This window comes from Apodemus sylvaticus, chromosome 1 (assembly GCF_947179515.1).
Source record: "Apodemus sylvaticus chromosome 1, mApoSyl1.1, whole genome shotgun sequence".
Classification (NCBI taxonomy): Eukaryota; Metazoa; Chordata; class Mammalia; order Rodentia; family Muridae; genus Apodemus; species Apodemus sylvaticus.
The window spans coordinates 7,404,303-7,431,941 of NC_067472.1; the positions used below are offsets into that span (position 1 = coordinate 7,404,303).

The following is a 27,639-nucleotide window of genomic DNA, read 5'->3' on the forward strand; positions in this document are numbered from 1 at the left end:
GGCAGTTGTCTGTGGAAGATGTAACCACAATGGTGCTGTGTAAACCCAAGCTCTTACCCTTAAAATCTCTGACTCTGGAAAAACTGGAGAAAATGCAGCAAGCAGCGCAGGATACAGTCCGCCAACAAGAAATGGCAGAAAAAGACAACCAGCAAATAACCCACTAACCACTACCACTACCCTAATTTTAACCCTTAACTGTTCAATAATTAGAAACTATTCTGCATCTATAGGCTAGAAATACTTAAACTGGACATTCAAAATTTTAAAATACAAAATGTGGGTGTTTAAACATTGCTTTATGTTAAAAGGAAAACTTTGAACTAAGTTTTATGGAATTTTGAAAGTTTTTAAATTATAAATTTCTCACCTTACTTACCATATCTACAATATTATGAATGTAAGACATTAACTGCATCTTTTATGGACAAAGAACTTATTAGAAACCTGAATCTGAAAATAAATTCTAATGTGGATATATTGTTGGGCCTTGTACATTACACAAAAATAAACATAACCAGTTGTGTACCCCGTCATGTTCACTGCTGTGTGGCCTGACCAGTGACAACTAATGGTCTTTAGGAGGCCTTCAGCTACAGACCAAAAGCTCAGAGAACTAAGCTCTTAATTATACTAATTTTAAGACAGAATTACATAACTGCTACTCAAGTACCAAATACAAAAACCTGAAAATGCTTATTATAGCAAAAAAGTCAAGTAATTTGAGCCTAAAAGAGTCAGAAAGTTTGAATACTAGAGTGTTTCTTTCTAAAAGATGATACCTAACCCTGTAGCCAAGGAACTGTTTGGAAAATTATACATGTAATGGATTTGCTGCAGTCACCAGACACCTTCAGTTACCACAGGTCTTGAAACCTTGCTAAGTAACAAGGCTTTATAAAAGAGGCTAGTAATGTGATCCCTGTAAGATAACTTATTTATTGGTAGTTATATATTGGTTATTTAGATAAATCTAAGCTTTAAGTACTTAGAGCATGCTTTTTTTAAACATGTTAACAGAAAATAAAGATAAGATCTGTTTATATATTTGACAAATTTCAATCATTAAACTCTAGTTATATTAATAAACAGATTAAAGTATGTGTATTTCCCTAGTATAACCTTAAAAGGCCTTTTAACATTACAGTTCTTAGAAACTTTAATGTATATGTTTGTGTGTATACCACCTGTGTGCAGGTGCCCATGGAAGCACAAGAAGACATCTGATCCCCTAGACCTCTATTCTCAGCACTCAAGACACCCAGACAGAAAGACTACCATGAGTGAGGACAGTCTGGACTACCTAAAGTGTTCCCAGGCCAGCCAGAGCTGTAGAGCGAGGCTCTGTCTTAACAATCAATCAAACATGTCTCTTTGTCTTGCACTCTTGGGATTGAACCCAAGGCCTAGTAAGGTTTCAAAAGACAAAATAAATGCACTCCCACTAAAGAATCAACAGTGTTTCACATGTTTTATTTTGTTGTACATTCTTGTAGAACCGGGTTCGTTTTTCCAGTTTTGTAGAAAAATAGATGTTCCAGCCACCATTTACTTAACTGTCTAATATTTAAGACCAATCAATATGTTCCCTGGAAAGATGAAAAAGTCTCATGACTAACTCATTTTTTAAAAATTCTTTAAAACAAAAATCAGGGTGTGTGTGTGTGTGTGTGTGTGTGTGTGTGTGTGTGTGTGTTTACTCTCAAAGCACAGCATTTCCACAGCAGCAGCCAACACAGGGGTTTAGTAGCTTCACTTCACCCCTAACTAAAGCTTTGAATAAACCAGTGATTTTACTACAAAAAACACTGTCCTTGAAACAAAGGAGTGGCAGTCATACATGAATGCAAAACTTGGAATGATTAGGTCATAAACATGGCACTTAGAAAAGTAGCTTATCAGAACATCCCACACTTAGGTGGTTACTCTTCTGTCCCTCCTTTAATTTCCCCTCAAAGGAAAAAGAAAAGAAAAAAAAATACTTCCTTCAAAAAAATCCCATTAAATGTAAGTTTATAAAATTTTAGAAATGCCTTGTACCCAAAACAAATTCTTTAAAAAAAAAAAAAAAAGAAGAAAGAAAGAAAGAAAAGAAAAACAATAACAAAACAAAAACAAAAAAAAAAGAAAAAAAAACCTGTGCTGACAACTCTTACAATTGAGATCTGTTCCTGGTAACACCTAAGACTGACTGTAAGAGTTGCTGTGCTCAGTAGCTCTCGGGTTTAAGACGGCCTCCATCTCCTTCACTTACAAAACGCTTTCTTCCCCTGTAATGAAAAGAACAAAAAGCACTTAAAAATCTGACTGATTGAAAAACACCAAACCTTCACTTTTCAAAGGGTTTTCTGATTAAGGCCAGTGTGTCTGAAATCTTTTTTTTTTTTTTTTGCATACTAGACACATTAGATGTTTTATAAAACATCAGATAACATACGTATGAGTAGCTAGGATAAATGCATAATTATTAATGAACTTTCTTCATCTACTCGGAGTTATTAATAAAAGTTAAAACAGAAAATGAAGACATTTTACTTAGACTTTAACATTTACTTCTGCCTTATTTGATAGCAGGTGAGCCAAACAGGAAAGACACAACTGTACAACTTATTGAGATATCCATGTTTGTTCACCAAGATGGTTCAGAGCAAGTAAATGTTCTTGCCAACAAGCCAGATGACCAATCCTGGGACCCACGTGGTCAAAGAATGAGCTCCCAGAGCTGTGCTGACCTCCACATATGTGCCATGACATAAGCACACAGATCCACATAGAACAAATTCATGTTAACAAATAAGATGGCCAAAGACCTGATTAATAACTTCTTGGCCTTAGTAAAGTCGAGATGTTGAGTGTAGACAACCAGAGAACAATCTACTTTCTTCTAGCCTATATATGGCCCATTTGGGGATTCTTCACTGTCATTTAATTTAAACTCAAGAACCCCTCCCTTCTCTACAACTGTCCAGCAACCTACATCAGTAAGTGCAAAGAAACCTGTTTCAGGATTATCCCTTGTTCTCTCTCCACTTACCAACATGCATAAGCATGCAAGATCACACATAAATGTTCACTTAGCACAGAAAAGCAAAATGTAAGAGGCTAAAAGTCAAAGTTTTTGGTATTATACAACTGTAAGAACTCTTCAAATGACTCTTCAGAATAAAGCCCCAATAAAGATACAGACTTTCAAACACAAGCTTAAGAAAAACTCTTAAAAAGCAAACAAGGCACTAAGAGAAACTTACTGTATTCGTGAACAGAAAGGCTGGGGCCTGACTATATTGGGAGCAGGATGAAGCAGAGAAGAACTAGAGACCTGCCAGGGTGGAGGCTTCACTGAAGCTGTTTGCCACAACAGCTAGCCAGCAACTCCATTCCAGACATTTCTACATATTTTCCACTATCATCTTAGTGTCTAAACTTTTTAGAGCAGGGAAGCCTACCTAGAAATACTTTTTCTGAGCGTCTTTGCAAAACAAAAATACTCAAAAGTTTACATTTTTCAGACTTAAAAATCTACATAAGCCGGGCAGTGGTGGCGCACGCCTTTAATCCTAGCACTTGGGAGGCAGAGGCAGGCAGATTTCTGAGTTCAAGGCCAGTCTGGTCTACAGAGTGAGTTCCAGGACAGCTAGGGCTACACAGAGAAACCTTGTCTCAAAAACCAAACCAAAACAAACCAAAACAAACCAAAACAAAAAAAACTTTATAAAATGTAGGTTGGGCTCCAGCCAAATATTTAACTGATAATGTAATCAGTTATAAGCTTTAAGGGGAAAGAAAAGCCCTTCTCAGCTCTTATGTTACATCCTAAAAGTACAAATATAATTCCCTCAAAAAAAAAAAAAAATCACTCCCACCTTTAGTTTGAAGCCACTACTGAGCACATCAGAGTACATTAGACCTTGAAATCTAAAAAAGTCTGAATTCAAACTTTGCCTAAACAATGTACTAGTTGTGAGTCAAAATCCCCAATTTTCTCTGTTCCTGGTGATAACATTTAGCACATCCTAGTAACCATGCATGCTATTGAAGTTAGTCCCTCCAAATGGCAGCCCTGTCCACAAGAAGACAAGGGCATGCTTGTTTCTCCATAAACCCTAAGCACAGGGTTCTTCCCTCCAGTCACGTCCAGACAGACAGACACTATGTTTCTCAGAGCCAGAATGACGAACAGCTACCTTAGCCCCCTTAGCCCCCCAAGGATCGCGTTCAGTATTTTTTCAATGAGAACATATTATTTAAATAAAATACCTTGATGGACAAAGATCTCGGAGTTGTTTGGAAATTATTCCAGCCTGGAAACATTCCTCCACAAATCTCTCAAGCACAGAGTATGAGTGTGGGACATCCAGATTAATATCTGGAATTTCATTGTAAATTCTCTCATAACCCTAGAACAAAATTACATATATAACTGTTAACCTGTGTAACAGTGTAGGCCCTGAAACAACCCACCACCATAAACTCACAGTGCAGTCTGGGAAAACAAGTATATCTGAACTTTGAAAATAATGTCTACTTGCCTTCTTTAAAAATTCTCAAACGAGCTCTGAGCGAAAGTCAGGCTCCCTGACTACTGACTTTCCCATCTACACTTAACTATCCTGTATAAAAATATAATTTCACCAACATTTCAAACAACACAATTTTAAGAAATGTGAAGTAGAAAAATGCAATTTAAATGTTTTATCTAGATTTTAAAAAATTGCATCACACAAACTGAACAATCATTCTTTAAAAGGAAAAAAACCCAAACTGTTTTTTCCAAAAATATAAAGAGCTAAAAAAAAAAAAAAAAAAAAAAAGAATCTGTAGGCATAATTCTATATATTACACATTCCCTAAAAGAAAAGTTTCATTAAAAATTATTAACTCTTATTCAATCATATTTAAGCCAGGCAGTGGTGGTACACGCCTGTAATCCCAGCACTCTGGGAGGCAGAGGTAGGCGGATTTCTGAGTTCAAGGCCAGCCTAGTCTACAGAGTGAGTTCCAGGACAGCCAGGGCTATACAGAGAAACCCTGTCTCGAAAACACCAAATCCAAAAAACAACAACAAAAAAAACCCAAAAACAAAACAAAAAAAAATATTTAAAATAATGTCATACGTACTCTTTTCATTTGGTCTATGGTAATAGTAGAAGATCTCCACAAAGATTTTAATAAATCTAAAATCATCTTGAATGTACTTTCTCCAGTTGACTCTAAAACCATTACAATGGCCTAAAATTTGAACAGAGAAGAGTAAATAAGTTTTGGAAATTGACATGAGAAACTGGTCCTAAGAATGCATCCAATCCCTCCTCTAACATGTAGCGATTATACAAACTTAGAAATTACTTTAATATTTTTAAGGAAAAAATTTAATTATTAAAAAAAAACATCAGTTACTGTGGTGTAAAGGGAAAACTTGAAAACCCTCTTTGGTGTGAGAATGTAGCCTTACTTCATACACAAGCTCGTGGTGAAAATGAGGTACTTCCAGTTCCTTCAGGCAGTGTTCAGCTTCAGATATGTCTCCAGAGAGTAAATACTCTTTAAGCAGCATATCGATCTATTAGATTTAAAAACTAAAATGTTAGAATTCCTGATTTTTAAAGGGTGTGTACTTCTTAAATGCTAGATTAACATTTGTACCAATATTGAACACAGGGACCAGGCAGAGTGGGGTCATAAAAACTTTCTCATAACTAAACGTGAACTCCCAGGCTTCAAATGGTTCAGCACTTGGTTTTCCAAGGAATCTCTAGTATCTCCAAGTAGGTTTGATGATATGAATGACCTTGCTTGTGACTATAATGCTCCAATGTATCTATTAAAAACAAGAGATATAGGGGCTGGAGAGCTGGCTCAGCAGTTAAGAGCATGCACCGCTCAGCAGAGAGCCTGAGGTCAGGTCCCAGCACCCGTTTTACATGGCTCACAGCCACCTGTAACTCCAGCTCGTGGGACCCTGCAGTTCTGTCCTCCATGAACACCCTAACTCATGTGCACATACATACCTACAAACATACATATACTTAAAATAAATCTTTAAAAAGAATAGACAAATTTTTAATGCCACTAGAGGGCACTAACTTAAAGTCTCATCACTTTTAGAATGCCACAAAACATCAAGATGTCCTCAATGCAATGCAAGGCCAAAAGACAGAAGAGATAATGGGGGCTGGAGAAATGGCTCAGTGGTTAAGAGCACTTCCAGAGGTCCAACCACGTGGTGGCTCACAACCATCTGTAATGGGATCTGATGTCCTCTTCTGGTGTGTCTGAAGACAGCTACAGTGTACTCACATAAATAAAAATGAATAATGTTTTTTTTTTTTGTTTTTTTGTTTTTTTTTTTTTAAAGAGAGAATGGGGCTTGTTACTATAAGGGCAAGAATATCTACAGTTCTCTTTTCTCTGTAACTGAGGATTTGTAACTCGGTATCTAGAAATGTTCAGTGGGAAAAGAAGAGATGGTTCAGTGCTTAAAAGCACACTGGTTGATCTGAAGGACCAAAACTCAAATCCTAGCAACCACATGGTGGTTAATGACCATCTATTAAGATCTGAAGCCCTCTTCAGGTCTGTGTGAGCACTGCACACATGTAGCACACAAACTTAGATGCAGTCAAAACACCCAGCCAAACACATTAAAACAGTAATTTGAAAAAAATAAAAGCATTCAGTAACTGAGCCAGAGAGGCGATTCCTGATTTCCAACTAGAACTTGTAGGCTATTATTTATCACTCTAGAGGAAAAAAAAAATAGTGAATGTTTTTTTTTTTTTCAGCAAAAGACCTTCAACTAAAAATAATCTTCCTTACAAATTTTCTGAGAAAAGAATATTTGTATCTAGTGGTATTAAGTGAATTTTGTCTGGATGAATAGAATTATTTTATCTAAATATCCTCTACTTCAACATCTATAATATCTTCATAAAAGGTAAAGTAAAATTTTACCACTAAACTATATTCTAATTAGAAATTGTTTTCTTTTTGTTTTTAGTATGTATTTGAGGCTGAGGAAATGGCTCAGTGGTGGGAGTACCTGCACTGCAAGCATGAAGACGGAAGTTCAAAGCCCACCACTCACATAGAAAACAAGCCAGGCACAGCTGTATATAAATAATTCTAGCACTGCTGGCCAGAGACAAGGAGATCCCAAAAGCTCACTAGCCACTAAGTTAAGACAAAATCACCAGCTTCTAGTTCAGAGAGAGACCCTATGTCAACACAATACAGTGGAGAGTGGTGGGAAGACACATGATGTCCATGCATGTGTACAGGCACATAAACACACAACTCATATGCTGAGGTCACCACATACCATGCACACACACTCACTAAGCACATACACAAAGAATAATGCAACTGTATGTATTTTTTAATATAAGACATATTTAATATTTGAAGTGTTGCTGAAATTATATTTGTTGTGCTACTGAGAAAATGAAACATGGGCTGAAGAGGCAGCTCAGAGGTTAACCGCACTTGGAGCTCTTGTGGAAGAGCTGGACTCAGTTCCCAGCACCCACACAGGGGCTCACAATTGCCCCTAACTTCAGTTCCAAGGAATCCACAGCCCTCTTCTGGCCTCCACACACATGCTGCACGGACAGGTAGGACACATACATATACATAAGTCTCTTTAAAAAATACGTATTTTTTAAGAAGTGAAATTAATGTTCCCCATCAGATTCAATGCATTTTTCCAAATGATAAATTATAAAACCGTATGAACATTTCACTTGACCCTCACGTCTACTTAAATGAGTATGCAAAACAATGTCATATACTGTTGGCTTTATTTCCAGTCTCGTTTTATTGAAAGATTATTCACATACTCTTAAGAGTTTGTTAATTCCTCAAAATATAGCCTTCAGAGAATATTACCATATTAATAACATTGCCTAATTCTCCATAAATGTAGCATCTTATTTTGGTATATAAGTTGAATTTCCTTTATTTTCATCATGTTCTATTTTTATGCTATTATGATTTTCATTTTGACTGTTCATTCAGTCTTAAAGTATGGTGAACTGAATTTCACATAATGATCTTGTTTTATGGAAATTTGCTAAACTATTGGCTAAGAGTGTAGCTTGGGTTTTTGGAGTTCTTTTGTGAAATCACATGGATCCTCTAATCTACATATCACTTCATCTAGAATAGAGCTATTTCTGCATCTTCCTTCCAGCCTGGATGCCTTTTACTTCCTTGTCTAATATCCCTAGCATCTTAACACACGTTTAGATTTTTTTCTTATAATTCTTCAAATTTTTAAAAGATACTGCAGTCATGACCTACCATGTCTATTCTAACATAGGTAAAAGCAAAAATGGTAATTTCTCTAACTACCCATCTGAACTGTTTAACACTTTATATATATATATGTATATATATACGTATATATACACACACATATATGCATATATATGCATATATACGTATACACACAAACATATATGAATGAGACTGAGGAGACAGCTAATTAGTCAATCAGTCAATTAAGTGCTTGCTATGCAAGTTTAATGACCTCAGTTTGACCTTCATAACCCATGTAAACATCTGGGTGTGGGATGCTTCTCAGTAATAGAGGTTCACTGTCCAGCCAGCCTAGCTCATAGGTTAGGTCTCAGTGAAAGAATGTCTCAAAAAAAATAAAGTGACATTTCTAAGAAATAAGACTTGAGGATGACCTCTAGAAACAAGCACACATGCACAGACACAGACACACACACGCACACACACACACACACACACGAACATATACACAACACAAAACAAAATGAGAAGAGAAGGAAAGCACTAAAGCCAGCTCATAGCTCCAAAGCTCCTGCCTGTAGTCTCGAGATCTGCAGTTAGACATCACAGGTTTCCACGTGTTACAGAACAAGAGAGAATCCACAGGAAGAGCATCTCACATTTTAATGAAATAACTCAATTACTTATTTTCTTTAGCAAACAGAGTACTCATCCTTGTGAAGCTCTGCCACTCTGATCCACTCTGATGCTCATCATTCCTACCTTATAATTCAGGATTACTCAAATTGCTCATATAAATAACATTTATTGAATAATTACAAATAATCTCCCCTTAGTATTAAGACTAAATACTACCGTAAAAAAGATATCAGGCATTAGAGTTCACACACACACACTTCTTATAATCACTCATTCCTTAGACATTCACAGACAGACTTCTTATATTCATGAAAAATCTAATAGTCATGCCATTAAATCACAAAAACAGGATAAAACAGCAACAATTACCTAATTTTTCCAATTCAGAGTTTTACTTGCAAATATATGACCACATTGAATTCCTGCCCACAAAAATACCATTAGTACTTTTTCTGTTGTTTTCTCTTGCAAATAACTCTCAGTAAGTACCTCTTTAACAAGGTGATTGACAGGCTGCTGCCCACCTCCGGTTCCCCACACGCTGTCTTTACGCTTCCCACCTTTAGACATACTCAGGAGTACAGTAGCCTTATCCAGAGCAGCTCTATCAAAGACAGAAAAAAAGAAGAAAAATGTCATTGTAATACATAAACATGCCTGATGTTTACCACCTTATCAATAAAGTTTGCAAAACTGTATGTATTGACAACTTTAATGTAACAAAAAATAAGTAGTTTTGAAAATAACTTTTCAAATAAAAATTAGATATTTTTAAAAATATTTAACATTCTCATATTCTTTTACAACCACTTCTCATCAAAATACATTGTAAAATAATGGTTATGTAACCAGGAAGGAACATAAATTCACATATAACTTTTATATTGATTCACATCTTCCCACCCAGGAAGATCTTCCTACCATGACCTAATATAGATCTGTGTCTGGGGAAGCCTGAGGTCTGGCTGTCTAAATCAGCTTCCAGGAAGGTTAGAAACGTCAAGCAATGAGTTTGGCTTCTAATCATTAAACCAAAAGAACTGTCCAAACCAGAAGGTACCATGGACACTACACATTCAATGCTTTCATTTTACAAGCAGGGAAACTGAGGCCCAGAGAAGGGAGACTTACAAAAAGGGAACCTCATAATTTAATTCAGAACTTCTGTATTTTTATTACTGTTCCCTTCCTGTTATACCACAGCAACATCTTTTAACAATAAAGAACACATAAGGACAAATACATGCTCACAATGTCTAATTTATGTGCATGCCATTTTACAGGATATTGTAGAATTTCTCATTTTTGGAATTCTAAGTAGAAAAAATTAATTTACTTACCTAGCCTGTACACAATCTACAGTTCCTTTGTAACTATCAATATAGGTATTACATAAGATTCCATCTCCAACAGCTCTAGCAATAAACTGGCCCACCAACTATAATAAGAAAAAAGAGAACTATATAAAAAAAACTAAAATCTTTATTAGGACATAATTTTGAAATGCATAAATGATAAAACCTGTCTAATTACACACTCAATACCTAAGATACATGCTGAGGGATCTGTGTGCTAAGCATGGTGCACACTCCTTCATCCTGCCCTTCAGGTGCAGGAATGTGCAGAAGCCCTGTACGCCCTGCACCAGGCACTCTCCTTGACCTCCACCTTGCACACTCCTTTACCATTAGTGTGACTTTCAAGTCCATGCCATCAGGATGGGAAGGCGCCTCTGTTTGCTCACTACATAATCCCCAGTACTCTGCACACTGCCTAATTCTCAACACACGCTCAGTAATATCTGTTAAAATGACCTGAAAGTCAAGGAAAAACCTCTCTTCTTCAATACCCATGTATTCTCAACTAACTATAAAATATGTTGTAGATAAAAGTTATGCACAAATAAAGGGTCATTAGAAAATCTGAAGCAACTCCCAGTGTCCAGGAGAAAAGTATGCACAAGCAGGGCATACAAAGCAAGGTGCACCATGGGGCACTGGAAAGTCAACTCTGCAAAACAGTGTATGCGGGACAGTTCTACTTTCTAATTAAATAAAGGCAAAATGACACTAATAACAAGAAAACTAGAAATAAAAAAATAGTTATCAAAAGGTTTGTGTGGAGGTTCTTTCGTGACCTTTCTTCATTTTGGATTTTATTCATCAAAAATTCTATAATTAATATGAACTCAGATGACCATTTTTAAGTATATATAAATAAAGGGGAAGGGAAATAAATCCATTTTTGATTCATAGAAACTGTTACACAAATATTTAGAAACTCTATAAATTCAATTTTTATGCAAATGTTAATAAATAGCAATTACATGTTTTCAAAGTTACAAAAGGGAACAGATAGAACTGTTTTTAAAAAATCCCACTCAAGTAAGTCAATATCTGTTATACCAACATAGTATCTTTAAAATTCTTAGCTAGTAAAATAATGTTCACATAATAAATCTATGAGCAGAAAATACATGTATTATATATGACCTAAAATCTATACAGAGCTGGATAAAAAAAGAGGTTCTTTTAATTTCATCAAGATCTAGGTAAGTTATAGCTCAGTGGTAGAGCACTTGCCACCAAGTGGGTAGCCCTTGGTTTAATACAAAGTACAGAAAATTAAAAAAAAAAAATTGGGGAAAAGACCTAAAAATGTGCAGCGCTATTTCCATATGGTAAGAACTGTGGGTCATTCCCTCACAACTGCTGTAATTTCTAGGAGCTTGTACATGTAGGAGACAAAAGGAAGGAGCGAAAAGAAAATGGCACAAACCTGTGGTGCTCTAGGAGTGTCCAAGGCTAGCTCAGGGAGATCCTTCAACAACTTGTCAAATGACTTTTCCACGTCATTTGTGCTCATCACTGTCCCACAAAGGTCAGAAAGCAGCTTGGATGTCATTTCCCGGTGGCTGGCCTTCCCCTCCAAGGCTAAGGACACAGCCAACACCGGCACACCGCTCTTCATCTCCCCAAGGTTTAAGTCTCTTAACATCTCCTGTGTGAAAGAATGAGAATGACTACTTGTCTCTCTAGCTCAGTCATGCTTCTCCTCTAGCTTTACAGCTCCCTCCATCATCTTTTGAAATACCAGCAGTCATATTTAGGTTTACAACAGTGATATAAGCTTTATCTGCCTGAACATCAGTACATTGAGGATATGAAGAACAATGAGAACAGTCCATTCAACAACAACTAATGAATCCTCTACTTCACAATCTACTCAAATTATTTCTACAAATAATTGATGAACATTTGTGGAGAAGTTTATTTTATATTACAAACTGTTTATATATTCTAAATATTTTCTCCTGAAGACTGGGTTTGGTAGCAGTCCCAGCTCTAGAGTGGCAGAAGCAAGCAAAGGCCAACCTGATCTTATACAGAGTTCCAAACCAGCCAGAGCTACATAGGAAGACCTCGCCTTCTCTTAAAAATAAATGTTTGCCTTATTCTTTCATTTGAACATAAAGTGGGATCATCAGTGTTTAAGTTGGATTAATGTTTTAAATGATGGAATAAAAATTGTCCATTAAAGCACAACAGTACCTAATATTTACTAACCATGCAACAAGTTTATCAGGCATTATACCACCCCATTTAATGCTCAAAATAATCCAATCCTTGCAGTTGTATAGATTCAGGATTCCAACTCTAACTTGGTTACTTAACACTGCCTACTTTTAAAGTTTCCTTGGGATTTTTAAACCATGGTATACAACTAGGAGATGCTGACTTTCACAACCCTGTATGTGGTATCTGGTCAATGACCTTTAACCCAGCTGTCCTTCCCTTTATGTAGAGTGTTAGTGTGCGTTTGGATATGTTTATGTGCTAGAAGTTGCATGGCTCTTGTTATGAGGCATGCAACTAAAACTGAGCCATCAGAATTAGTAATATCTGTGTGAAAAAAAACCCAGGATGGCAATCTTTGTCTCTATGGTATGGGTGGCATGCCTGCTTGATAAATAGGGTCCATTATATGGATATGGAGATGCTCTGAAAACAGTTAAAAATTTAGCACTGGATATTTACATTATGATTCATAGTGCTAGCAAAATTACAAGTAGCAATGAAATAAGTTTATAATTAGGGCATCGCCACAACTTGAAGAACTTCATTAAAGGGTCACAGCATTAGGAATCTTGAGAACCACTGGTTTGGAGGAAAGTTGATGTCTTTAAGATTAGTGCACACAGGTGGGGATGGCAGGTGAGGAGCAGCGGAGGTCACCTGCTATTCTCATGTAGAGTTAGAAATGCACCGAGGCCGAGATGGCTGCCAAGCAGGAACCTGTTTGTATAAAAATATGCAACTGCAACAAGCCAGAGATGTGACAGTATCTTCCGTGTTAGCCTCTCATCTGGCAAATTAGATAACCAAAAGGATGAGATGAGGTGACTGCTTAAGGGTTGGGGGACAGAAGGAAAAGAAAGAGCAAGTTAGATGCATGCCCAGAAGCCCTTCCTGGGATCAGAGACCTTGGAAGCCATAGGGAGAGTCAGAGTGGGAAAGATTGTGGTAAAAAGCATTAAGAGGATACTGTAGAGGTCCAACCATTAACAGAATAAAAGGGAAAATCTATGATCCAGAATATGGCCAGTCCCATGCAAGAAACTAGGTATTCAAGAATCACTCAGCACTTGAATTGCTGAAATTAGGGAAGTTTAAATAAGTAACAGAAGAGCCTGTTTCAGCCTGGCTTATGAGCCTGTGAGACACAGGGGTAGATGGGATCCATCAGACAGCTGTGGAGGCAGAAAAAGTAATGTAACTTCCCATCCATCCTTAGGGCAAAGGCAGCATGGCCTGAGACAGTGGGATGGAATCAGTCTCTGGTGGGCTGGCTTATAAAAGCCATGAGGAGAGGCTGGAAAGATAAGTGGTTAAGAGCACTGCTCTTCCCAAGGTCCTGAGTTCAATCCCAGCAACCACATGGTGTCTCACAACCATCTGTAATGAAATCTGACATTCTCTTCTGGAATGTCTGAGGACAGCTACAGTGTACTTACATATAATAAATAAATCTTTAAAAAAAAATAAAGCCATGAGGAACACTTAGTGATCTCTGTCTGAGATCACTATAACATAACACTATAACACTATAAACATTGGGAACTGGAAGGTGCTATTGGAAATAGGAGTTCAAGAGGAGCTGTGTCTGAACCTGGTTCCCTGGGTCAGATAGAACTGTGCTCACAGAGGCGTCAAAGGAAAGGCTGATCCAGCAGGGACCTCCGGGCTGGTGTGGAGCTTTAGTAGCTTTGCTGAGCCCTTTGGTGGGGCAAGATCTTTATAAAGCAGGAGGGGCTTTGACAGACCTCAGTGACTTAGAGGGAGATGTAAAGAGTCTGGAATGTGAGAGAGCACCCTACAGTAGGTAAGAAAAAGACAAAGCAGAGAAAGAGATTTCTGGGTCACTCAGAGACAGATGTGGCAGGATTTGGGTCTCACTGGAGTTCCCAAGGAAAAAACTGACAGAAAGCCTACTGTGTGCTAAAGGGTTTCTGGATGGCTCTAAAGCCTGAGGAGCAGTGTGCAGAAGACACCCAAGAGAGAACAGTACAGGTGAAGATGATCAAGCCTGCCCCAGGGGTGGTAATTATCCCGAGAGTAAGAAGGGCATATTTCCCTCTGGCAAAAGGATATGCTAGCAGTGAAGATGGTTTGCCCAGCCAGGAAGTCCCCCAACAGCCCAGTATGGTGAATGGAGAGGCTGCAGCACCATGCCAACCATGAGCCACTCTGACCTAGGGAGCCCTCAGGTACAGCAGGAGAGGGCAGAGCCTCATTCACCTTCAGCCATGAGCAGGTCTGAGCAGACTGAGTCAGGTTACTGAGTCTATCAGGTTTGGAGAAATGTAGGGAGACTCTGTGGAAGAGCTCCAGGATTGGAAACACAATGGCTCAGAGAGAATGACTGAGAATTACAGACAGCTAATGAAGTTAGCGTCTCCTATCCGCACTTGGTACCCAACCTTGATCTGTGGAGGAAGCATAGAGCCTTTCTGTAATGGACCTTGTTTACATTGCACTTTAGAACATCTTCTTAGTTGTAAATCTACGCTCACCTGACACTTGATCAAAGCAGATTAAACAGACTTCCCAAATGCTTCGCCAAGGTTATCTTTGCAGCCCCCCACCCCTGCCGTGGCTTGGTCATCAGGGGGCTGTCTTGTCCTGCCCATTCTCTAGAAAATGTGTTATACAGCTGATATAATGTGAACTTCTGAGTGTTTTTGAACATCAACAAGTGGACCTAAGGTGCATCTAAAGGAATGAGTGAAGAGACTCTCCAGTCCAGACATGGCCAACATGGCTCTGGCAGGCCTTGCCCTTCTGCTCCCCCGTTCTCTCTGCCTTATTAAAAACCATTAGATGACATTCCAAAAGCTAACCACCACGGTCTGGTCCCCTGTGGCCACTTCCTCCTCCTGAGGCTGACAACCAAGGTCCAGCTATCAATCAAAATGCCCTTTTGGCTTACCTAATTAACATGCCCAAATAACAGCTCACCCTAACACGGAGTTTCCCTTTTTACCTTTGTAGACTGCCATCTGCTATGGGCCACATCTGTCTCCACTGTTCAGAGTGTGTCCTTTGTCATCACTGTCCCGCTCCTCACCCTCCAGATAACCACTCTTTCCCCCTTCCTCTTGTTCCTTTCTCCCTCTCCCTCCTGTCTTTGTTTCTTATTCCCTGACCTTTGTCGCTCTATAGAACTTGGTCTTGGGGATCCTGAGACAATCCTGTCCCTTCAATGAAGATGGCAGATGAGTCCACAAATGCAAGGGCCAGGCACAGGTTAAAATTCTTGGCAGTATTATGGTCTTGTATGATAAGACACATATGATACCTGACAACATTACTGTCAAAATCCTATAACAAACTATGCCTGTAAATGTAAAGGTGCTAGAGGCATTTGGGGAGCTCTTGGGATAATAGCAGATTTTCATACCCCATCCTGACCAAACTGACCATCCTTTGTATAAATTGATAATGAAAGGGGTTACATGGATTGGCATAGAAAAGGTTAAGTGGCTTTGAGCAGGCTAAGATTACTGTAGGACAGAAAAACAGCTATATACCCCCACTAATCCAGTATCTCTTCCTGTCAGAAGTTACCAGATTTGATAAGGCTGTAGCTGGGCGCTATGGTAAACGCAGCCTGAGCAAAGGCCCAGTAGGGTTTGGGTCTGTTAGAGAAGGAACAGAAGCCAAAGAACTGCAACTGTCTACTTGAATTTAAAGTATTGCAGCAAGTGGAACCTAGAACTCCCTAGTGACTAAAGAACAGCTTGCCCCAAAAAGGGCTGGACTGAAGGCCACCTGGACAAACTGAGTTCTGGTGTAGCACAGAGACCAGCTCTATAAAGGTGGCAGCATATCTACAACAGTGAGGTGTGGCATATGCAAGCCCCAGCACAAATGTTCTGAAGGCTGCCCTAGGACCAATGTCGTCTGAAGCTGCTGAGCATACCCCAGTAACTGAACCATCTTCTAGAGTTTAAATCCAGTGGTTCCCTACAGAGGTAGAAAAAGACACTCACAGAAGCTACAATACCCCAGTACCAGGAGAGGGCTATCTCCTTAGGAATTGTTGGCTAGGGAAGCCCATGAGGCCCCACAAATTAGAAAAGCTTTTTCTACTGCTCTTGGTTATATCCCAGCACTAGATGGTATGACTCTGCTGCTGAAGACTGCATGTGCATGTTCTGACTATAGCATTTGGAGAAATTCAGTTGGAGCAGAAATGTAAATCCCAACTTGCAGGCTGGCCTCACAGTGCCAGAAGTGGTCATGCAGGCTGCTGGTGGAGAAGTGTCACCAGCATTCCTGCTGGGTTATGGGCCCTGTGTGCTGAAATACCAACATGCTAGGCACATGTGTCAGCTTGTACAACAGTGGCTCAGATATCATGTGTCATGCCAATAGTTTTCCAACTAGAATCAAGAGCTTCACCACATAAGGGAGTTCACCTCTGCTACCATAAACTAGGACAAAACCCAGTGGCTGAGGAGGTCCCAGTGGGGAAGCAACCTATATGGTTTTTCTAAGTGGATGTAATGTGTCTGTCAAACTGACTTCTAAACATGTGTTTACACCTATAGATTGCTGTTGTTATCAGGCTCAACCCATAACCACTGGTGAAGCTCCTAAGAACAACTGACTTAGTGTGGCATATTATGGTGTCATACTTCTTAGCCACAGACGGAGATCCACAGTCAACCCCTCTAAGGCTCAGGGATCACTACAGAAAGCCAGAAAGAATGTAAGTACAGGAGTAATGGGTAGAGCACTATAAAGTTTCCTCTAAGACTAAAATAGTCCATCCTGTAGGGAAGTTCTTCTAAGCAGGAAGGTAAACAGTTGAGAAAAGTTCCTGAAACTGACCAGATTCATTAAGTCTCTCCCTGCCAGAGTGAGCAGAGCCATGCTGCAAGGACTCACAGGGAACAGCCCCCAAGAACTGTGTGACCAGACCAGCAACCTGGAGGATGCAGACATCCTGCCTACACAAGGGTTAGACCCACAGAGGCACCTGGGAGGACACTCGCCAACCTGCTGACCTGCCTGCTTCAGGCAGGTTCCCAGCTTTATGAGCTCTCACTCAAGTTGGAGTGGGCTTTGGTAATGCAAATGTCTTTGTGTCATTTCTGTTCCTGTAAGTAACTCCCCATCCATATTCCTGTAAATAAAACTCACTGGTTCAACAAACTGGACTTTGGAGGTATCTATATTTTGGACTGTCATGGATTCCCTATCTGGAGTGAGAAGATGTGTGTATGGGTTGTGTATCCCCAGAAAAAGTCTTTCACACAACAGTATGCAATAAACAATTAGTTGTTTTATACTGTAATTCTATAAATCGAAAGCTACCAAACCTATGTAACAAAAAAAATCAAAAGTCCAGGTTGGAGTTTAAGAATTATAAATGACTTCCCATTAGTAACTGTTACTTACAGTTCTGGCCCATAATTCTAATGAGACCAGGCACTTTATTTTACCCTCCAAGATTTACTTTGTGAACAATTTACTACAAACACTAATTATCATCATACAAACTATGATTCAAAACTTAGGTTGATTCTCTTGGTGCCCACATACATTCTTTTCCAAATCTCTGTATAAATGTTGTTTTCTGGAGAGTACAGATATATTTTAATCTCATTCAAAGCAATTGGACAATTCTGAGGACCTTGAAGAGGTTATATGGGGTCTATAAATTCCACAAAATTGTTTAGATTATAAAACCATAATATGCTTCTGCTTTAAATGTACAGAAATAGTGTTTGTGTCATTTTATCCAAAAGGAAATGGCAAAGAAGTGTCATCAGAGCCCAAAAATATATAAGAAAAATTGCTTAAGGAAAAAATTTGTATCCCTCTTTTTCTTTTTTCTTCTGAAGACCTATGTAGCCCAGACTGGCTTCAAATCCAGACCTGTCCTACCTACCTTTACCTCTCAAGTACTGGGATTTTTAGGCATAAACCACCATGCCCAAAGCATTCCCTTCTTGGTTGAGAAATTTATTGTCGTTACAAAAGAAAAAAACATAAATTTATCCAGAGTGAACCAAAATCATTCTACACAGTTTTTATTTATAACAGTGTTTTTTCTCCCTGCAACTTAAAACCTACCGCAACTTCATTTGTATCTCCATGCTCAAAGTACTCCTGTATAATTGGTGTTAGAGTCTTCTCAAATGCGGTCTCATCCAGGGGCAAAACTACAGTTTCATAAACACAGTTCTCCTGAAAGAAGGGGGATTATAAATTAAATATTCAGATAAACTGAAATTATAGTTTCATAGTTCAGCTGGTTAGTGATCACCAGTCAGGCAAGATAAAAATATGCTTCCTGTTTTAATTACACACTGTCTGTATGCAGTCACTTTCAAAAAACCCTCAACAAGCTATAAAACTAAACCCACTCACTGCAGCAAGTGTATGATTTTCTCCCAGACTCTCTATTTCATGCTGACTTATTTGGGTAAGGAGGGGGAGCATGTGCCATACATGCATGTGCTGGGATGGGACCAGAGGTCAAGCTCCACCTCCTATGTCCCCACTGAAGTACTGGATGACAGATGCACCACTGTAGCTGGCTTTGATATGGTTTTCTGACTGTGGAGACTATACTCAAGTTGCCCAATTTGTACATAAAGTGCTTTTCCCTCCTCAGCCATCTCCTTGTCCCTTTCACCTCATTTTCTGAGATAAAGTCTCTCACTGAACCTGGCTCCCATCTAGCAAGCCCTGGAACCTACCTGTATCTACTTCCCAACAATGAGATCACAGATAGGTACCACCATGTTTTTGCTTTTATGCAGCTTTTATGCAGGTGCTAGAAATCCAAACTCAGGTTCCACGCTTGCATATCAAGCACCTTACTTACTAAGCCATCTCAGTTTTTATGTTAACTTTTATATTCCTCACAAAACCAACTTTTCAACCCAAAACCGTTAACATGGCATCCCAGCATATATTTTCATTAAAACATGACTTTTTAACAAGATTAAATATTCTTATATATGTACTAACATTGTCAAAAGCAGAAACTTTCAAAATATAATAAAAATAAGAGATCAATATTATAATGACTGAAAATCTAAGCAAAAACAGTTCAAGTGAAATTTCAGTAAGATGCTTATCACCAACCCATGTCTCTCCTCTACAGAAAAGCTACAGTATTTATCTACAATTTGTCACTTAAAATATCATTTGCAGCATATACGTAAAAGACTAGGTATTTCAATCCCACAGCCTTTAAATATTTTTATAGTCTCTTAGAAAATTTCCATATCCATCTGTTAAAACTGCTAAGTGCATACATGTGAATAATGTACAGGAAAAAAACAAGCTAACACAAACACTGACATTTCAAGTAAACAGATACAGGATTAAATGAGACTGCCTGTGAGTTAATACAGTGACACTAGTGAAGCTGAAAGATGAGTACCAGTAGGTTCATTGTACCGATTATACTTTTGAAATTTTTCCATTAAAAAGACAAGAACTTCTCAATGATGCATTAAGACATTTCTTACTAAGTATGTGTCCTCAGAATAGCATATAAACTAGTAATCGAGTCGCTAAATAGTGACTCGAAAAAGGAACCTAATACCTGCAGCCTATGATACCCAAGAGACCTCCTTTATTATCACTAGTCAAGTCAATAAAGGCCTCCTCGACTCCCAAAACAAGTAGAAATTATGTACAGTTTACTATCAAAAAACTGGTTTTCCTAATCTGTATATATATATTACAATACATGTTGTATATTCATAGCTATGGAGTACTGATATATGAACATGTTATCACTTGACAATCTTATGAGTGAAAATCAAGAAATTCTACAAACATTGAGTATATAAAAAAAAATAGCTGATACCTGGTCGTCATCATAGTTTGGATCTTTCACATCCACCTCTTCCACATCATATACCTGTCCTGGTGTGCCCCAGACACCCTTTCCTCCTGCACCACCTGAAAGTTCAATGATAGTTCACAAATATTAACTGAAATCTGAAATAATTTCAAATGTAAAAATTCTTATGCTAATTATTTTCCAGTTGAGTATTACACTAGAAACTCCTATTTAGATCACTTTTTCCAGATTAGCCATTTCCAATAGCATGGAGTCAACTTAGTTAGAAACTACAAAGGCAAAATCTTTAAACTATTTTTTTTTTTAATCTGAGCAACAGCCATATCACAGAACATGACACTAGTAAAGCTCTAAGTTTTGACCTTTCTTGGAACCAGGAAAAAAGAAAGAAGAGAAACATGTTGGGCCAGTAAATGTGGCATTAAAAGCTCCACACATTAAAAAAAAATCATTCCACTGAGATCCATAATGACCACCATAACGCTAACATGTAATATTCTTCCACATAAAGTGCACATTAAACTACACTTAGAAATTAGCAATATTTTAACAAATAATTGCTATTTAAAAATCAACAGCACTGACAGATGTTTCTCTCTACTTCTGTATATAGACCAAAGACTACAACTTCAACTCAACAAGTTGCTTGTCCATAGCAATTTACTGTTGCATTTTTACAAGGCCAAGTTTGTCTAAAATAATACTTTTAAAAAGCCATCATAAAGCCATTGCCCCTTTTTAGGTTTTCATTCTGTACCTGGAGTATAATCCTTGCCAACAGCAGCAGACCAGAACCAGATAACTACGAATCACTTTGATTCATATGATTACATAGCTAGTCACAAAATAATTTCTGAAAGACCACTATACTTTATCTGAATACTAATATACTTATCTTTCCCTAGTCACCCTAACAAAAATGTTTTTCATAATCATACTTTTGGCATTTGTTCTATGTTCATTAATAGAAGATGCTGAAATTCAATCTCTATGTCTTAGTTTCTCCCTCCTTCCAAGCACTTTCATCACAAGATCCATTTAAATTATCAGTGCCTTAAGTGTATAGCTGAAGCTCACACCATTCAAAATCCAGTCCAAATTCTACAAAAATCCTACTATAAACAGAAGCTGAAAGACCCTCATCCAATGAATTTTAAATGTCTATCAATATTCTAGGCACTGGATACAGCAGTGAAATAAATCCACCTATTACAGCATTCACGCAGACAGAACTGAAAAGAATACAGACCCAGATCTACATATATGTTACTAAATGCATAGTTACTATTTTTAACAATGGACATAGTAAATTCACTTAATAACTGTTATAATAAACCTGACCACCTTCATAGTGTGTATAAAATTCATAACAGAAAGCATCAATGTTTACTATATTTTGCAGAGGGGAAAAGAGAAAGTGTACCCTAAAGAAAAAAAGTAATCAACCTAAAAAAAATATGTGGTATGGACCTTCAGCTCTACCACAAAGATGTACACAACTCATAAAGCCCTAGAACTGTTAATGCTTTTGTCCATTTAGAACAAGGGACTCCTAGCACAGGAACTGGGGTTCTTCCAGTTGTTTCTTTGCACAGCACACACTAACCTTTCTTTGGCAGCCCCCTTCCTTTCCCAGATCTGGACCGCCTATCTAGCAACCTTCCTTTTGGACTGGTGGGCACAGCGACTCCACTTCTAACTGTTTCACTTCCATTATCACTGACTGAATCGCCTCGGCCAGAGTCCCGGGATGAATTTTTCCGCAGTCGTCTTTTTGCTTTAGCATTAATTCTAGCTTCATTAATAGTAGATGCGGAGATCCAATTTCCATTTATTTCATTCTTTATTTCCTCAGTGCCAGCATTTTCTTCATCTCCAGAAAAAAGAGAGTCACTTAAATTGTCAGGGTCTTAAAAGAGAAAAAAAAATCAAGCTAAGTATTTCCAGTATCTACTGTTATGTCAGGTACAATTTAATTTGGTTACTTCACATGAAAGTAACATTTTTAGGCTAGTAGTAGTCATGCATTGGCAATTTTATATGATTTAATCTAATAAAGGAAAATTAGATTATTTTTCCCATTATCAAGGGAAGTAAATGAAGGTATTGAATTTAATTAACAGGGTTTTCTAAAAAGAGGTTATTACACATGCCTGGATTATAAAATCTATGTTAGTATGAAGAACATAAAACTATAGACTTGTGAGTAAAGAGTTATCAAATAGAGATAGGTAATAAAAAAATCTTGATACAACAGAGATAAACTGCACAAAGTGTTTAACATACTTTTTAGGCTACACTAGACAGTACAAGTTCAGCATGTCATACAGTTGAGGAAATCAAGGTTCTGAGTGTATCTAAACTACTTTCAAAACATTCCCTGTTCAATTACAAATGCTTAGGAGACATTAGTCTGCAATATATACTGAACACTGCCTTCAACATAGGGAATGCTCTTAAATCATAATCTCCAACTCATGAATTATTTCCCTAAATTTCTCTCTCTGAAAAGTTCCCAGCCTACACATGTTGGCTCATTAGCACCTAAAATGATTCCAAATGGTCTTTTGTTTAAAAGCCATTTAGCAACTAATCTAGTGTCAGAATTCTTCAAAATCTACCCCTAATCTCATTCTCTCCATGAAAACCATCCTAACAACTCAAGCCACAGGAACCCTAAGTGGTCATACAATGATCATGTAACCCACTGCAGCAATCGATGCTTTATTTCTTTTATAGTGACTGTCCTTGGTTATAGCCTCAAAGAAAGGGCTATTACCAGACTGTACTTCCTATCAACAGCACCCAACAGACCACTCCCTGTCTCAGATGTCTTTGAAGTTCACATGGCAACCTCACCTTTGCTCTGGAAACAAGTTTTAAGTCAGAAAGGCCTCTGACTTCATTACTACTCCAGCAATTTTGTTCTAGAAGGGTAACTCAAGTCAGAGGCAAATCACCCAAACCGACTGATGCATAATTTTAATTATGATAATTGTTATGATGATGTAAAGTTGACATATGACTTTATTGTAGTTTTTAAGTTTAAAAAGTAAAAATTTATTAATCTAAAAAGCACAGATTTATTCAACCCTTTTAGAGTCTTAGCAAAAGTAAATGTTAGTAAGAGAATGCTGTGATCCAAAACAACACACTCAAGTGTGTTACAGTGTGTTATAGCATTTCATTAGTCTCTGCCTCTCTCCCGTCCATCTTCAAAACAGTCTCCAAAGTGAACAGAGTGATTGTCTAAAGCATGCCCTTACTGAATGAAGAACTCTTTCAAAGCCTTCCACATTACCTCGGAATAAAGTGTATGAGCCCTTACTATGTAACATACAGTCACTGCATACTGTCCCTGCTACATGTACCACACTCAATGCTCATCACTTTTAAATGCAAATACTCAGACTTCATTATAATATCTTTTCTTGTCTTCTGAAAATCTTTTACTAGTTTCTGCTGCCTTTTTGCAGAGCTAGGATGCCTTATTCATGGCTAATGTAAGTTTTACTCTCATTTTCCCACATAAACAGCACAACAGCCTGGTCACAGACAGGGTCGGACATTACTCACCAGTGGGGTTCACACTCAGCAGCTGCTCGTTTTCTACATCCATGGCTCCTTAATTCCACTTGTACTGATTACACAAATTACTAAATGCAAGTCTTCCTTTAGATTCTATGTTTAAAAAAAAAAGAAAAGAAAAAGGTTCAACATCTTCTAAACTGACACAATTAAGGTAAATTCAACTTACTTGAATAAAATGTAAAATAAATAAATAAATAAATAAAGCCTAAATCCCTTTTTAGGAGATTGCTATACTTTCAAAAATAATCTAATTAATACTCTTCCACAAACTTTTCTGAGTCAAAGAGAAAAACAGGAAAAAATGAGATAAAATGCATCAGATTTCAGCATGTGCCAATGAATCCCTTACACGTAAGGTTTAAAGAAATGTTTATAACATACATATCTTTTAACCTAAACATACACATCCTGCGTGCATGTGTGTGTGTGTGTGTGTGTGTGTGTGTGTATGCGCCCTCGAGTGCGTAGCCACACTGTGTACAGGTAGCTGTGCAGGGCAGATCTTAGAGGGTACTGGATCTCCCAGAGCTGGGCTGACAGGGAGCTGTGAGCTAACAGAGATGAATGCTGGGAACCAAACTCAGGTCCTCTGGAAAAACATTATGCACTCTTAACCCATGTTCCATCTCTCCAGCCCACATTTAATACAGTCTTAAAGTTAATTTTACATCCACATACAGGGACATAATATTGAATAACTCTCTAACAAAGACTAAAATTTACTCTAAAATAAAAACAACAATTTTGACTAATCAAGAATATTTCATGTATTGATTTTGGCATCAGAGACTTTCTGAAGGCAGAAGCAGTTGTCATTTCACCCAGCCATTACACTGTCTTTTTATGAGGTACCGAAACAGGAAGACATGTTTAAGTAACCCTTTCTATTGTGTGATTTATATATTCAGCATGCCACTTCAATAATCTAAAATTCTGATTTAAAAAACACTCGACCTACTTTAAGAACAAATAAAAGGCAGATGTGGTAAAAACACATCTGTAATCCCAGCACTGAAGGAAGTACAAGCAAGAATCATCAGGAGTTTAATACCTACATGAGAGACCTTTGTGTGCTGTGGCAGAGAGCAGACAGGTAACAGAACTTATGGTAACATGTGTAAGGCCCTTTCGGTTTATATCACTTTCCTCTAAAAGGTTATTAACTTGTGTTAATAGCACCCGATGTTGAAGTCATGTTGTAACTGTTAGGCTACATCAAGATATGGTAAAAACCACTCTCTTAACTCTACTCAGATTTAACTGACATGTAGGTCTAAAATGGCTACTTACTTCCCAGTGTTAAATTTAAACAACTTAGGATTTAAAAAAAAAATGAATTTTAAAATAGATACATAGAGAGTCATACAAATATAAATCCAAGTACAGTTTGGAAATGGAAATTTTTACTACTTTCCATGGCTGAAAATGCTGTAACCTCCTTTTCCTTAAGCACATGCATGAATTACATGTTAGAGAAAAATCTGTCAGCTCTAATGTGATTTGAATTTAACTCAAGTTACACTGTGAAGTGTTATTTTCATTCTGGATGCAAGTATAATCTTTGAGAAAATATTTTCTGCAGTATCTGGCTAATAAAGGGGAAATATAAATAGTGCTTATCAAGCCGTTTATAATTCAAAATGAATTTTATATGAAGTATTTCATGTACTTCACATATTCCCTTTGCATACAATTCAAGAGGTTCAGAAGGAGAGGGTAGTTTATGCGAGGAGAAGCAGCAGCACAGTGGGTGAACCACCACGAGAATCCATACCTTGTAAATGCAGTACAAGAGCTTACAGTGCCTTATAGGGAAGTCTTTCTTAGGGTTAACAAAAAGCTGCTTTTAACAGCATGGACTTGTTACACCAATTGTTAATACTGCTTTCCAAACACTAAAATTATGACACTGAAAATAGCTATCAGGAAATAACTATCACATAATATACTGTTTTATTAAGTAATTATAACAACCAAAAAATAGTTCTTTCTCCAGACCATAACAACTGGATGAAAGCAGTCAAGACACAGACACAGCAGCGGCTTCACAGTTGTTCTAAAGGACAGTATGTGACACTTCTCATTGGGCTTTTCTCTTTTTCTCTTATTTTAACGATTCTTAACATACTTACCTCAAACTTAGGCAAAGCAAAAAAAAAAAAAATCTAAATTCCATTTGCTTCATTACTAATCTATACAAAATTATTTCCCATGAGGAAAAAAGAAAGCTATGCACACAGCTAAAAAAAAAAAAAAATTAAGGCTGAAATTAACTATTCTCCAGTGTTCTAAATGCCTGATAAATTACTCTGACATTTTGGAAGTCAAGTTTAGACCATATGTTAACTAGAAAATGACCTTAATTCTTCCCTGGGATGCAGTCACATTAATTAGCAACTTGCAATCAACTAAAAAGTACTCTACAACAATAATGCAAAAGCAACCATGTACATTTATTTGTGTAGTCGTAACAAGTATTTTCCCCTACTATTACCACGAGATAGACAGAGACAGACAGATAGATAGATAGATAGGTATCACAGACACCTTACAGATATAAATATTAACACGAATATATATGCTAAAGACTCAGCTTTCTAAAACAAATAAATAGGGCCTCCCCTCAAAGTCTCGAACTCTTAAATCAAGAATATCACAACTGTGTAACTAACAAAATGTCTTAAATGCAGCTTGCAGGCCTCACATCCACCCGCCCCCCCCACCCAAGCCCAGAGCCGCATTTTGAATCCTTCATAGCAGATCGTCAGCTACAGAGGTTGGCTACAGACAGTTCCCAAGAAGGGGATGGGGAAAGAAACCAAACATCTGCAGGTTTGCGGCTGGCTGTTCAGGGAAAGCAAAAACAACAAAAAGCACGCCCTCTACGTACATTACAGTAGCGGACAGACGTGCAGCAGACACAGCGTGCGTTCGCTGAGAGGGGGCTCCCTTCTCGGCTTTGTTTTCTCAGGGCTGTATTCTACCTTTTTAAGGGACCCTGTGCAGGAGACAGCAAGGAGGAGTTGGCACAGGGCCGGGAGGGAGGGCAGCTACCCGCGCCCGGCGCCCGCACCGACTGGCGCCTGTCCCGCAGGACCCCAACCCTCCGGCAGCGGGTAGGCCCGGCCGAGGCGACCAGGCCCCGGCTCAGGGCGCGGACCCCTCACCGGATCTCTGTCCGGTCGACACGCCTCTCCTACCGTCGCGTCCAACTGCGTCGGGCCGGGCGCCCGGAGGCTCCTCGGCCGCGAGTGCACGCACGCCCCGCGGCCGGGAAAGGGGCTGCGGAGGAGGGGGCGGGCCCGCGCCGCAGCGCCCCGGCCCAGCCGGCCCGGCCTCGGAGAGCGAGCACCCACAGTTCCCCGCAGCCCCGGGCGTTGGGCGAGCACGGGTGGCCTGAGGGCCCCAAGGCCAGCGTGGACAGGCACCGATCGTCGCGACCGCCGCGGCGAGGCCTCCACGCCCCCTCCCCCTCCCAACGTGCGGCAGCCTCCGCCGACCCGGGGCCACCGGAAGGAGGACGCCGCCCGCCCGAGCGTGTGAGCCGCGCCCACGGTACTGACCCCCTTGGGCCGCCGCCGCTCGCCCGGGTCTCCGGTCTGCCGGGCCCGACCCCGCTCCTCAGCCTCCGCCACCGCCTCGGAGCACCTCTGGCCGCGCTCGCTCTGTTTGTTTTTGTTTTGTTCTACCCAGTAACACGGGGGCGACGACGTGGCGTTGATTGGCTGAGAGGAGGACGTCCCATAGCCAATCGTGGCT

General features: G+C 38.8%; 2 protein-coding genes across 10 annotated transcripts in view; one reads left to right on the forward strand and one right to left on the reverse strand.

The window, feature by feature from the left end:
• Bbip1 (BBSome interacting protein 1) overlaps nt 1-17,583 on the forward strand; it is a 30,582-nt gene extending 12,999 nt beyond the window's left edge. For 5 of the 7 annotated variants that reach the window (XM_052183679.1, XM_052183687.1, XM_052183670.1 and 2 more), the window contains one exon: nt 1-1,456. In XM_052183679.1, coding sequence (XP_052039639.1) covers nt 1-167 — 167 coding nt within the window. In that variant the 3' untranslated portion in view covers nt 168-1,456. Of the gene's footprint in view, nt 1,457-17,008; nt 17,170-17,304 lie in introns of those variants that run through there. The other 2 variants (XR_007977958.1, XR_007977959.1) reach the window with 2 other exon arrangements.
• Nucleotides 1,455-27,588, reverse strand: Pdcd4 (programmed cell death 4). 3 transcript variants are annotated; one of them, XR_007977954.1, is made up of 13 exons: nt 27,444-27,588; nt 23,866-23,970; nt 21,896-22,198; nt 20,293-20,387; nt 18,540-18,653; nt 11,674-11,895; nt 10,236-10,333; nt 9,385-9,499; nt 5,453-5,560; nt 5,119-5,229; nt 4,258-4,397; nt 2,157-2,270; nt 1,455-1,589 (listed from the first exon to the last, which is right to left on the reverse strand). XR_007977954.1 is itself a non-coding variant. In XM_052183652.1 (13 exons), the coding sequence occupies exons 3-13, from the start codon at nt 23,906-23,908 to the stop codon at nt 2,210-2,212; spliced, it is 1,410 nt and encodes a 469-aa protein (XP_052039612.1). In that variant the 5' UTR covers nt 23,909-23,970; nt 26,771-26,878; nt 27,444-27,588; the 3' UTR covers nt 1,455-2,209. The 3 variants fall into 3 exon arrangements, 2 of the variants coding, with proteins under 2 accessions (XP_052039612.1, XP_052039604.1); XM_052183652.1 differs by adding an exon at nt 26,771-26,878 and having other exon boundaries at nt 1,455-2,270; XM_052183644.1 differs by having other exon boundaries at nt 1,455-2,270.
• Nucleotides 27,589-27,639: the final 51 nt, after the last annotated feature.

What these genes read in the sequence shown, in the direction of transcription:
- Pdcd4 (XM_052183644.1), bottom strand. Translation starts at nt 23,908, where the DNA reads ATGGATGTAGAAAACGAGCAGCTGCTGAGTGTGAACCCCACTG. An exon ending in GAGATACAAATGAAGTTGCG is followed by an intron (nt 11,896 to 18,539) that starts GTAGGTTTTAAG and finishes TCTTTCACACAG; the next exon opens with GAGATGTTAAGAGACTTAAA. An exon ending in ACCACGAGCTTGTGTATGAA is followed by an intron (nt 5,230 to 5,452) that starts GTAAGGCTACAT and finishes TTCAAATTTTAG; the next exon opens with GCCATTGTAATGGTTTTAGA.